This window comes from Monodelphis domestica, chromosome 7 (genome assembly GCF_027887165.1).
Source record: "Monodelphis domestica isolate mMonDom1 chromosome 7, mMonDom1.pri, whole genome shotgun sequence".
NCBI lineage: Eukaryota > Metazoa > Chordata > Mammalia > Didelphimorphia > Didelphidae > Monodelphis > Monodelphis domestica.
In genome coordinates this window covers 91435625-91448921 of record NC_077233.1, presented here as the reverse complement: position 1 = coordinate 91448921, position 13297 = coordinate 91435625, and the positions used below count along the sequence as shown (strand labels likewise).

Below are 13297 nucleotides of genomic sequence, written 5' to 3'. Positions count from 1 at the left end.
TAGCTGGATCCATCTGGGCTCTGAGTCACTTAGGTATATTTCAGTCATTTCTTGGGAAGTTTCTATTTTGGGTAAAATGTCTGTGACACATTCCAGAGGAGAGGGGGTGCTGGCCAGGGTCCTTCAAACTCCTGTGGTCACTGACTAAATCTTCTCCCAAAGTGAAGAACAATATGGTATTATTTCCTGGGAGATACCAGCATCTGATGGGCTTCTGAAATGGTCAATCCAGAGTGGAAGCCATAAAGAATAGACAGAGAATCGGTATAATAATTTAAGGATCTGTGATTTCATCAGTACTTAATTAAAAGGAGTGGCTCTTACATATGTTAAAATACACAAACACACACACACACACACACACACACACACACACACATCTCTTTGGTGATGAGCCTCTTCATACTTAACTAGGCTGGATCTCAATGGAGTCTTCTCATATCCCTTCAGTTGGCAGTCTTGCCTCTTGGACCTCAAGTGATATTTTGCTTGTATCTCTGTAATGCAAGAAAAAGGTGAATGTTAAAGTTATCTATTTTTGTCTTGTCCCCCAATTAGACTATGAGCTCTATGAGGGCTAGACCAATGACTTTGTATCTCCCGCAGTGCCAAAGTCAGGTCTCTGTTCACAGAAGGGAAATCAATCAATTTATTAACAAACATTTGTTAAATGCTTACTGTGCCAAGCACTGTGCTGGGTCCTGGGGATACAAAGATAAAAATGAAGTATTCCTGCCCTTAAGGAGCTTACATTCTGTCAAGTTCTTAATAAATATGTATTATTGTTGTCCTTGGAGAAGAGACCCACAGTCCATTATGAAACTGTTCTAACTTGGGACTTGTCAGAGTTGACTGGCATAGGCTTAGAGCACCCACAGTCACTGCTACAGCACAATGTGGCACTGGAAAGGACTTTGGATTCCATAGCAGTTATTATAACAATCTGAGACCAGCCCACTGACCACCTGGAGGACCTCTGGAAAACCCAGGATAAACTGGGATGTTAGAAGGAAAGCTTGAGAATTGAAAAACTCCCTCAGCTTCACTGCTAACTTATTGGTGTGACCTTAGCCATCTCCTCTTGGTTCTCCATGAGGTGAGAAGGTACCTTTTCTCTTTCATTTCTTCACAGAGTCATGGTCCCTGCCCTTAAGCAGCCCCTCATCTGATGGGGATAAATAGAGTGTTCCTCCCACGGAGCATCCATGCTTTTGAGGAAAGGAGGCATGGATACTTATATCTCATTGGGGTAGGGTCCAGAACCAAAACTAAAGTTTATTTGAAAGTTATTGAAAGAACTTGTACAAGTGCTTAGAAAAGGTTGATTCAGGGCTTTTAAAAATGGAAGTTTGGGGATTTTTTTAATGTTGAGCTAATAAAGAAGGGGGAAAATATTTGAAATATGGAAAAAAATAATGAATTTGATGGAAAAATGTCATTGAGTCTCAAAATATCCCTATGCATATATTTATCTCCTAATTGGCTTTGAGCTTGGCAATCTTTTTATTGTTTACATTGTTTTTGATGCCTTGAATCCAGTTTTCTTCTGCCTTGGGCCAGATTTCACTTGGCAATTTGCAGATGTATTTCTTTCCATCCCTGAACTTTACCATGAGAATATAGACAAAAGTGACAGAAACACATGTTCATTCAGTAACAGCTCTGGAGAGAAAATTTCATAAGGACCATGTGACTGGGTTTGGGGCCACTGATCCAAAAAGAGATCATGGAAGTTTCTAGGAAGGAGACAAAGTTAAACTGAGGATTGAAGGTAGAGAGGTGCCAGGCTTGATGGAGAGGATAGGAAGGGTATTTGTACCTAAGAGAGCAAGTCAGGAGACCAGTGAAATGGTTTGATTGGTGGAATGAAGTCAAGAAAAGACCAGCCATCAGAAGTCCTTGTGGACCTAATGGAATGTGTCTGTTGAATAAATGAATGAACAAAATTGAGGACATAGGGAAGAAACCAGGCAACCAGTGCCATAGGAATGGCATTTATCATCCCTCAAATTTTTCATTGCTCTTCAAACGAGGACATTGAACTTAGTGATGTCTAAGACCTCTTCCAGCTCAAAATCTATGATCATATGACCCTTGACCTGTCCTTGTCACTTACCACATCTTTCCTTGTGCTATGCCATTTTTTCCTTAGTTTAGCAGAAGAGCATTGTTTATGTGTTACTCTTTTCCTCCTCTTCCATTAGATTATCAGCTCCTTGAAAGCAAGAAACAAAGTTGATTCTTTGTTTCCCTAGGACCAAGCATCAGAGCCAAGATATAGGAGGTGCTTCATAAATATTTATTGATGAATGAGTGAATGAGCAAAGGCAAGTGAATGAATGAGTTCCTTACTACTTTTTCATTTCCTGGGAGTTTGTGATGGAGTGATGAAAAAGGTCCCCTGAAGGCTGATAACTGTGGCTGTTTCTGGTGGAGGGATGGAACATGCATTGGAAAGAGCCCATGTGTTGGATGGAGCTACTTCTCACCTTGCCCCCTTGGGCATGCTTTGAGGGGTAAAGAGTTGTGGAAATGGGTTCTTCAGTTATGTTAGGGGAAGGAGGTATCCTCCTCCTGAAACAGGTGATGCTGCTGGGCCATTTTTCCTAGGGCACAGAAGAGCATTGTCAAAATTGAATCAATGCCCCAGTAAAGATTGAGTTGGGGCAGGGAAGTGGGGAGAGAACAGAGGAAGAGGGTTAGGGGATAAGGATACTGACAGCTCTCTTGTTGATAAAGGCAGACCAGAAGGAATGAAGGAATGAATTTTGGGTGTGCTTGGTTACCTGATGATGTGCAATTGAATGAGGAGGTAAAAATAGATGTGGGAAAGAGTCCACTCTGGCAAATTTGGAAAATGCCCTAGTTGGGGAAAGGCGGCTAATCAGCCCTTACCCGAACCAACTTGTCTCTTAGAGCTATTTTTTCTCTTCTGCTTCATTCTGCCAGTCCGCAATTGTGTCGTGCCCTTATTGAAAATGTTCCTTTAACTGTGTGGGGCAGAGATGGAAGCAGCCATTGACAGTTAAAAGGAAAGGAAGGTGGGTTACTGCTGATAAGCTCTCAGCTCCAGGAGGTGGATACTGGTTTTAATTTTAGCAGCTTAAAAGAGCATAAGAAGCCAGAAAAGGCTTCCTTCCTTTTTTGTCTATGGAAGGAATGAATGGTAGGAGGCACTCCCACACACAGAAGGGAATTTTGACTGGGCCCAAGGGTGGCTGTGTCCCAAGGAAGTATGTATAATACAGTGAAGAGAGCACTGGATTTGGAGTCAGGAGGCCTAAGTTCCAATCCTAACTCTTCTCCTTTCTTCTTCTGAGACCTCAGCAAGTCCCTTCCCCTCTCTGGGCCTCATTTCCTTCATTTATAAAACTTAAGGAATTGAATTAAGACACTTTCTAAGATCTCTTCCACTTCAGATCAGTGAAGTACCAGAAGACCCTGGGGCCTGCTGGATTAGTATAGCCACACATGAAGATCTCACAATGGAGCATGGAAGTAGAATAGATTTTCATTGGCTTATCCAAGCAGTGTGAGGTTAAATAATCCATTTCTTCAATACTTCAAAAGCTTCCACAATCAAATCACCATGGATACTTCCTCTGCAAATATAGATTCACACTCTTACTGGACAATTTTTCATTTGATCCAATTTAACAAACTTATTAAGTTATGAAATGCTATGGCTGAAAATGCCATCCTCTACTGATGAAGCATCTGGGAATGAGCTTGTCTGCTCTTTTTTGAGGGTGGTCCTCAGATGACAGGTTGCTGGGCTCATTCTCAAAGTCTTTTTACTTAAAGAAACCAGCCAAAGCTTGCCTTCCCTTCTCTTGCATAGCTTTGGAGAACTCAGGACCACTTTGAGCACATATTGAGGCATCAAAATAGGAAGTGGAGGAAACATTCCATTGTGTCTCCAGAAATCTGTTCCTTTGGGTTGGTGGGTGGGAAGAAGACTGAGGTACCCTTCCCAGTCTGCAATGGAGTTACAACAAGATGTGAAGATTAGGTGATTTGTTTTGTTGAGTGGGAGCACACGTGCGCACACACACACATACACACACACATGTATGCACACAAGCACCCTATAGCCTTATGATTCTTCTTGATCCTTTTGTGATGTATAGTCAGCAGCTTGGAACTAACTTGCCAGTCTGGTGGGGCTGGACAGTCACTTCATAAGGGTGACTGTGCTGTTTTCTCTCTTCCAGGTGAAAGAATGGTTATGTCTGAATTGCCAGATGCAGAGAGCTTTGGGGATGGACATGACTACCGCACCTCGTTCCAAAAGCCAGCAGCAGCTGTACTCGCCTTCCCTTTCTCCTGCTCACTCCCCAGCCAAACAACCCCAGCCACAACCACAACCCCAGCCCCAGCCCCAGCCCCAGCCCCAGCCCCAGCCCCAACCCAAGCCCCAGCCTCCAGCACAGGCACAGGGGAAGCCTGAGCCAGAGAAAATCCCTGGAACCACACAGCCCAGGCTCCAACAGGCGCCTGGTGTCCAGCAGGCTGAAGTGCCCAGAACTCCTGGGGTACTAGGGCAGCGGGAAACCCAAAGCCAAGGACAGGCCAGACCTGCTGGGCCTCAGGAAACAGGAAGGATTTCCCCTCATCCTTCTCCAGCCAAGGGGGTAACTCCAACTTCTGGGCCTGGGGCTCAAGAACAAGCCCAAGAAGGACTCACTGGGAAGCTTTTTGGATTTGGGGCCTCTCTGCTAACCCAGGCCAGTACACTTATGTCTGTCCAGCCAGAGGCCAGTCCACAAAGCCAGCCATCTCCCAGCAAAGGGCCCCCTAAGATTGTCTTCAGTGACGCCAGCAAGGAAGCAGGGCCTAAACCTTTAGGGACTGGACCTGGACCTGGGACTGCACGGGGTCCTGGGCCAGCACCTGGGTCTGGACCTGGGGCTGGGCCTGGACCAGGGCCAGGATCTGGAGTTGGGCCTGGAACTAGCCCTAAAGCTGGGCCAGGATCTGGGCCTGGGCCCAGGCCTGGGGCTGGGGCTGGATCTAAAACTGGCCCTGGGCCTGGCCCTGCTGCTGGGTCTAAAGCTGAGCCTGGTCCAGGACCTGGAGCTCTCAGTCGACCAGCAGGAGCACCTAGTCCAAAGCAAAGTAAGGCCGAACATCAGACTGCTCCCAAGGCTGTTCCCAAGCCAAAGGAAGTGCCGAAGGAAAAGATCACCTGCCCACTATGCCAGGCTGAACTCAATGTGGGCTCGCGGGAGCCACCCAACTACAACACATGTACCACCTGCAAGCGACAAGTGTGCAATCTGTGTGGCTTCAATCCCACTCCGCATTTGGTGGAGGTAAGGAATAAATCACATGCCCCAAGAGGAATCTAGGCATCCTGTTCAGGGCTCAGACCACGCAGTAGGAAACTAAGAACAGGCAGAAACCCTGGGCTTCTCCCTACTAGATCCCTCATCCTGCTGGGCCTTTAAGGGAAAGAGAATTTAGCAATTAGACCTACAGCTCAGCCTCACATCCCACCCCACCTCACTTTACCAGAGGCTGCCCTATAAATTACATCTGAGGATGGATCAGCCAATGTGCTGACTGACCACAATCTATTCATTGGCTAGCAAGAGCTATTCATGACAGTGACAGGAGGGAAAAGGAACCAGGAGAATCTAATCTAACCTGTAAAAGTAGTCAACAGAGGGATTGGGTGTAGAGGTGACATCCTTCAAGGAGAAGGGAAAGTAAAGAATATTGAGTAAACATATTTGATAAGACTTCACATTTTCTGAAAAAATTGAGAATTTTTATAGCCTGAGATTAAGCAAAGCAGTAATTAAAAATAATTTATATAGGTTTAGACAGAAGACAGAAGTTAAAGTGCCTTGTGTGTCTTGTACATAATAGGACCTGAATAATTATTTGTGAAGTTGAGTTGAATTCAATCAGTTCCTGGATGTATTATTTCTTTAAGTTTTGCTCCAATCCAATTAAGGAATTTACTGTAATAGCAAGTGTACTGGATTTGGAGTGAGAAAACTTGAGTCTGAATCTTTCTTTTTCTTGAATCATTGTTCTTTCACTTACAACCCTGTTAGATCTTAAAGAAGTCACTTAAGCTCTTTGAGCTGCAGTTTTCAAAACACTAGAATGAAAGGAGATGATTAAATGATCTCTAAGGTTACTACCAACTCTTGCTCCTATAGTAATAATCAGTAGATAGGGAACGATCACTGGGATAGAAAAATGGTTTGTTTCATGGCCCTCAGGGGCATCCTGGGCCCTTCCTTCTGCCTGCTTTCTCATCCTGCTAAGAAGTTCAGGCTGACTCTTTGTCACTCCCTATTTCCCTCTTCCATTCCAGCAGGGGTTTGAAAGGAAAATATCATTGAGTAGCATTAGAATACTCCCATATACTGTGGGCTGGTTTGAGTGGAGTAGATTAACTTGAATTTCTTAATTAAGGACCTAGACTTTGCCTTTGTGAAAAATGCTAGAGCAAGGAGACGTCCTAAGGGGCACATGAGCAGAAAGGGATAGGCCTACTTCCCAGTGCTATTCCTAGTGGTAGTTTGTCCCATAGGGATGTAACCAGTGAGATCCAGGGCATATTTCATGAATGATTTAATGTCTAAGAGGTATTTTTTCACTTCAGCCCTGCATAGCATATATCATCATCCCTATCTTACAGATGATAAAACTGAGGCTCATGGAGATGGTCTCATTGCTAAATGTTGGTGATGGTATTCAAGCCATTCCAACCAAACTAGTTTTAAAGTTCCCATCACTCCCCTGCCACCTCACTCATTTCAATTTAGTTCAGTAGACATTTATTTAGTACCTACTGTATGACTCATTGCTTGAATGGTTTGATAATCTGTTTTTCTAAATGCTGAAAACCTCTCCTGAGCAGCCTTGAGGTTGAAGTGATGGGGATAGGATGCTTGGCAGGGTAGCTGGATAGTTGTCATGAAGCATGGCTTCTAGCTGTCCTATCTGTACCCATGGCACATCTGTATCCTAGCCTAGGAGATGGCAGGGTACGGAGGACAGAACTCAGCCCCATGAAGGAAGAATTCCATTGCTTCATGAAAGGAAGTCTCTAGTGAAGCAGCCTAGGGATTGGCAGCATGGTATCCCTTTCCATGGGTACTATGAATGAGTGTCTAGGCACAGAGAATGGGCTAAGCTCTGGGCAAGTCTCGCAGGCAGCCCTTCTCTCAGAGTCTGATTGCTAGGACTGGGCTCCAGGCATAAACTGGGCCAATCAGAGCTCACCTTGAGACTGTGTCCTCAGTTCTCTTAATCATCGTTCTCCAATTTGGCCCAGCTCAGCTGGATTTTTCCCTCTTGCCTTTCTTTTCAGCATGGGTGAAAAATAAAGACTAGAATGGGCTTTGTAAAATCTTGTTATCAAAGAGAAGGAACCTTTATGTGTCAACTCAGGGCAACAAATGCTGTGCTGAGGCACAGTGCATTTCCAGCATCAACCTGGCACTGGGCTAACTCCCTGCTGTTGGCAGGTTCACTGAATTGGCATAGCAGCAGAAAAGAAGCCCCAACTGCTGAGGTTCATAGCCCCTGGACACCTGGGGGCTCTAGGTAGCCAGCCACAGGATGTGTGTTGGGCCTAGACAGATACTGGAGGGATTCTGGGTCTTGGCCTACCTATTCTTAAACTTTCCAATCTGCCCCACTACCCTAGCTGAGCCCTTCAGGGGAAGGGACAGATGACTCAGCAGAGCCCACCTCTGGAACACCTACCTCCCTTTCTAGAAAAGAGCTTGGAAGTGGGGAATGAGAACTGGGGCTGGTGTGAGAATATAAGGGGAAGGCCAGATCTAATGTTGGAGCCTGACTTCCTGAAGCCTGTTTCCAGCATATTGTAGTGGAAATGAGCACCAAAACCACCATCAGTAGACTGTTTCATTCCTGGCCCTGCTAGCATTTTCTATGAGCCTTAGCTTCTTCACCCCAGAAGGAAAGGGTTTGACTAGAGGGTCTTCCTTGTCCTTTCCAGCACTAATCCTGAGCTCATGTGAATAGATGGAAAACTGCATAAATGAGTAAAGAACCCCTGACTTGGAACTCTAGACATCTGAGCTTGTAGTTTGGGGACCTTAGGATCATGTCACATCCATGAACTTCAGTTTTCTCACCTGTGAAATGGGGATGATAATTCTTACACTACTGGCGATTATGACAAATGTGCTTTATGAAACTTCAAAAGCCATAGAAGTGGGGGGTCCCAAGTTTGAGGGCCTACGTGGGCCAAATCTCATGACCTTACTAGTCTTTACAAAACTCCCCATTTAGGGATATCTTCCTTAATTGTAGGACATCTCTTTGGAACATTATTGATAAAAATGTATCATCCCCACTGTCCATCTCAGTGAACTATATCCCCTCCAATTCCCTCTGTACTCCAGGGACAAATGGGGTGGTCTCTCCCCATGGCCAATTGTTGGTCTTTGTCCAAAGCAGATGATCTCGCCTTCTACCTCCTCCAATATTAGATCATACTGATGGCTGATGGGGTAAGGTAGGGGTGAGGAAGGGTGTACTCAAGAGCAACTTGAGATCCTAGTGCTATTTTGGGACCTCCCAATTGCAGCTATGGATTTAAGTGGAGTTAGAATGAGTGGGACTCCCAGAGTGGACTTCTGGGACCTTCTCAGCCCCCAAAGCCTAGTGCTAGTTCACATTTCTATGATTATTGAAATTTGCAAATCACTTCCCACATCATTCCATCCCTTTGCCAGCAATCCTGGGGCTCTGAGGGGCTTTCCAAATAGAATCAGATGGACCAGCTAACTATATACAGTAATAAATCACTCAAAGGAAATGCTCAGGGCCTAAAATGACTCTACTTCTTACTACCACTACCCTACCCAAGAAGGAGTATGGGGGAGCAGGGAAGGAAGGGAGCCAGTGATGGCTGATCTCAGCTTCTCCATTGGTCCTAGTCTCTGTGGGATTATCAGGTCACAATCTTCTCACAGGGTGGCTCAGTAAGGCACTGAAGGTGATGCTTTTTATAGGGAGGTAGCAGATTCTCAGTAGGGCCTTTCTTGTTGGCTTCCCATCTCTGGCAAACATTAGTATCTGTTGTGGTGGGGCTGTTCAGGTAATGGCTTGGTCAGCAGCATATAGAGAGAATCCTGCAGCCCCTTCTCTTCTCTCTGTGGCTGTATTGCTCTCTCTTATCATGGAAGGCTCAGTATCAGATGTAGAGCAGGCAGGGAATTTAAAAATCAAGTCCACTTCCTCCAGTTTACATACAGGGAAACTGAGAAGGAATTGGCCTAGCTATGTAACCTTGGGCAAGTCACTTAACTCTAATTGCCATCTAGCCCTTGCTACTCTTCTGCTTAGAATTGATACTAAGACTGAAGGGAAAGGGAGAAAGAAAGGAAGAAAGAAAGAGAGGAAGGAAGGAAGGAAGGAAGGAAGGAAGGAAGGAAGGAAGGAAGGAAGGAAGGAAGAAAGAAAGAAAGAAAGAAAGAAAGAAAGAAAGAAAGAAAGAAAGAAAGAAAGAAAGAAAGAAAGAAAGAAAGAAAGAAAGAAAGAAGAGAAAGAAAGAATGGAAGGAAGGAAGGAAGGAAGGAGCAAAAAATAGAAAGAAAAAGAAAGTATATACTGAAGGTCACAAGGCTAGTAACTGGCAAAGTCAGAATTCAAACCCAGGTCTTTTGATTTCCAATTCCATGTTCTTTCCATTAGACCACTGCCTCCCTGGGTAACAGAAAAGGCCTCCTGGAAGGAATTACTAAAGACATAGCATGCCAAAAAGCAGAATCCTGGCAAGTAAAAGTCTCCCCTAGGAAGTTGAGGTTAAGTCAGGTCATCTTCAGATTACTGCTTTCTCTGCCAATTCAATTCAGCAGTTATTAAGAACCAACTAAAGCACATTGCCCTTTGCTAGACACTGGGGACACAAACTCCCCCAAACTAACAGCCGCAGCCCTCAAAAAGCTTTTATTCTACTGGAAAGAAGCAGAGCTCTTCCCTCTCTGAATCTCTCTGAAAGCACCATCTCGGTGGTATTGGCCTTGTCTTCTCTGTCTGATAGGAACAGCCAGGTAGTGCCATTGTACATAGAGTACTGAGCTTAGAGTCAGGAAGACTTGAGTTCAAATATAACCTCTGACACTAGCTATGTGGTCCTGGGCAAGTCATTCAACCTCTGTTTGCCTTATTTTCTCCTTCTTTGAAATGGGGATATAAATAGTACCTACCTCCCAGGATTATTGGGATGATCAAATGAGATAATAACAGTCTGTAGGCCTCATTCCACCATTTCCTTAACTATCAGAAATTTAATTATCATTACTGTCATTATTATAATACTTTATATTTCGATTGTACTTTCAGGTTGTTTGTTTCCTCAGTACTTAGAACAATGCCTGGCATATCACAAATGATTAATAAATACTTGTTATGGGGGGCAGCTAGATGACTCAGTAGTTAAGTAAAATGAATACAATAACTCTGGCATATGCAATGTCCCATATCCATGGTCCCCCACCTCTACTGAGAGAGGGGATGTGTGTTTCTTTGATAGTTCACCTGGACAAAAAAAATCCCAGGTTTTAACACTGAAATGGACATTGGGGACTATCTTGGCTGATTCTGTCATTTTACTGGAAACTGAGAGGCAGATTAGTTTACTTCAGCTTAAAATTCATCAGTTAGTGCAAGAGCAACTGGGTGGCTCAGTGGATTGAGAGCCAGGCCTAGAGATGGGAGATCCATATCTGGCCTCAACCACTTCCTCTCTGTGTGACCCTGGACAAGTCATTTAACCCCAATTGCTTAGGCTTTACTGCCCATCTGTCTTAGAATCAATACTAAGGATTAAAAAAAAAAAAGGTTAGGGCAGCTTGGCGGCACAGTAGATGGAGTACTGGGCCTATGATCAGAAAGACTCCTCTTCCTGAGTTCAAATCTAGCCTCAGACAGTTACTAGCTGTATGACCCTGGGCAAGTCACTTAACCCTGTTTGCTTCAGTTTCCCCATCTATAAAATGAACTGGGGGCTGAAATGGCAAGCCACTCCAGTGTCTCTGCCAAGAAAACCCCAAATGAGGTCACAAAGAGTTGGACACAACTGAACAACAGAGGCGAAGATCTCTTCATCCCAACCTTGCATGTGGTCAGAGCCCTTAAGCTTCTGGGCCAAAGGCCTGGTTTCCAGGTGTAGGCAGGGGTGGTGCTCAGTGATGTTCCCATGAGGCTAGTGCCTTGAGACAGAACCCTGGGTCTAGCCAGCAGCCAAGGAGCTGTTGACCAGCTTAGAGCCTGGAGATCCCTTTAGCTTGCCCAGAATGGCCTGGCTCACAGTCTAGGCTGAGGCCTCATGTGCACCCTGGTTAGCCAGATGGCCCGTCAGTCCTTTGGGAACAGGCAGAGTTTAGAAAGCCTTGTCTTGCTCCAGGTGAGTAAATATTCCTGACAGCTCCTCCCTGGTGACCCTGAACAAGGCCTGAGGAACTGCTGATTCAGTCAGACCAGAGATTTTTCAAACACTTGCAAACTATTCCTGTCCTGGGTGGTTATTTTTGGTCATTTATTAACCGCTTGGCTCTGGCACTCAGCATCTTGGCTGCCTGCCCCATGCTGCTCCATGGGGATTAGTGCTATTCGGGGGCTTCCCTTCCCCCCCTCGAGATGTCTTGCTGTGCCACCCCCCCCCAGGGGTCCCATTCCTCTCCTGCTGAAGTGGTATCTTGGCTAAGTTCTTCTTCTCCTCGTGGTCTGATACTCCCTTCAGGAACTGCAGTTTGTTCCTGGCAGTGCCGAAGGCAGACACAGCCAGATCCAAACCCAGAGCCTGTCTTGGGAGGACAAACGATGCCTGTATTCTTCTCAGCTTGCCTTAGTTTTGCTGTTTGGGCTCAAAGACTGTTCTAGTGCCTCCCCTTACCTCCAGCAGCCAACAAGGCAGAATGAGCCCTCCCAGACAATGGAATACCGCCCTTAGTGAAAACAAATGGGGGTTGCAAGGTGGAGAGGGGGGCGTTTTGGATCTGGCTCCACTGACCCATTCCAGAGGATGCCCCAGCTCAGTTTCCTCATCTGTAAAATGAGATGATTGGACTAAAACAAGGGCTCTTTTTAAAATTTTAATAAATTTCCACATGAGTTTTCTGAAGTTACCTAATCCAGATCGTCTCCCTCGTTTCTTCCCTCTCCGTTCCCAGAGCTGGCAAACCAATTCATTCCAGGTTCTACGTGTATTATTATCACCAAAAACATGGTTCCATAGTTTACATTTTTGTAATAGTCATCTTATAAAACCCAAACCCTAAAACATAAACCCAAATAAACAAGTGATAAATCATACGCTTCCATCTGCATTCCGACTCCAGCAGTTCCTTCTCTGGAGGTGGAGAGCATTCTTTGTCCCAAGTCCCTCAGATTGTTCTGGGGCATTGTATTGCTGTTAGTAGTCTGTGAACTCCAGGTGAAACATCTCTAGACTTTTTTTAACCTTTACTTTATGGCCTAATAACTAAGAAGGGCAAGAGCTAGACAAACATCAAGTGACTTGACCAGAGCCATACAACTAGGAACTGTCTGAGACCAGATCTGAACCCAGATTCTCCCGACAGCAGGACTGTTGCTCTATCCACTGAGCCACCTCTCTGCCCCAAGAATCCCTGCACTTAAAAACACCCACTACCACCACAGCAACCCTGACTTGGATCATCTTTAACTAAGATCCTTTTGTCCTTTTCAAGGCCTCTAACACTTGTGTTTCCCTGTGTTCTTCAGAGTGCCTGATGGCACCCAGCGTGTATTCCATATGTGTTTGTCCAGTCTACAGTCATCAAAAGCCTATTGTGTGCCAGCCCCGTGCCAGGCACTGGGGCTACAAAGACTAAAACAATCCCTACTCTCAAGGAGTTTATGCCCAAATGAAGGGGACAACAAGTACATACATAATATACATAGAACAAGTGGAAGAAAATAAAGACAAATGCAGAAGGATTTGGGAAAGAGGGCCCTAGCAGTTGGGTTTCTCACAGAAGATGGTGCCTGGGATAAGCCTGGAAGAGAAAGTTTCTATCAATCAATACAAAAGCATTTATTAAGCACTTGCTGTATGCTGGGTGCTGTGCAGAGCCCTGGAGGTGCAAAGAAAGACAAAAACAATCCCAGTCCTCAAGGAGCTAATGGGGGAGAAAGCATGTAAATCACTAGGTGCCTACAAGCCAGGCACCAGCAGCTAGAGGCAAAGACAAGGAGCAAGTACGTTTCAGGCCAGTGAAGGTCACAGTCAGGAGTTGGAGTGTCTTCTATGAGCAACATAGAGCCTGGTGTGGCT

The 13297-nt window shown here is 45.2% G+C and overlaps 1 protein-coding gene across 4 annotated transcripts in view; it reads left to right on the top strand.

Annotated features, from left to right (window-relative positions):
- BSN (bassoon presynaptic cytomatrix protein) overlaps window positions 1-13297 on the top strand; it is a 240072-nt gene that overhangs the window by 165494 nt on the left and 61281 nt on the right. For all 4 annotated transcript variants that reach the window (XM_007499946.3, XM_056805059.1, XM_056805062.1 and 1 more), the window contains one exon: window positions 4215-5315. In XM_007499946.3, the coding sequence (XP_007500008.2) occupies window positions 4215-5315 (1101 nt within the window). The remainder of the gene's footprint in view (window positions 1-4214; window positions 5316-13297) is intronic.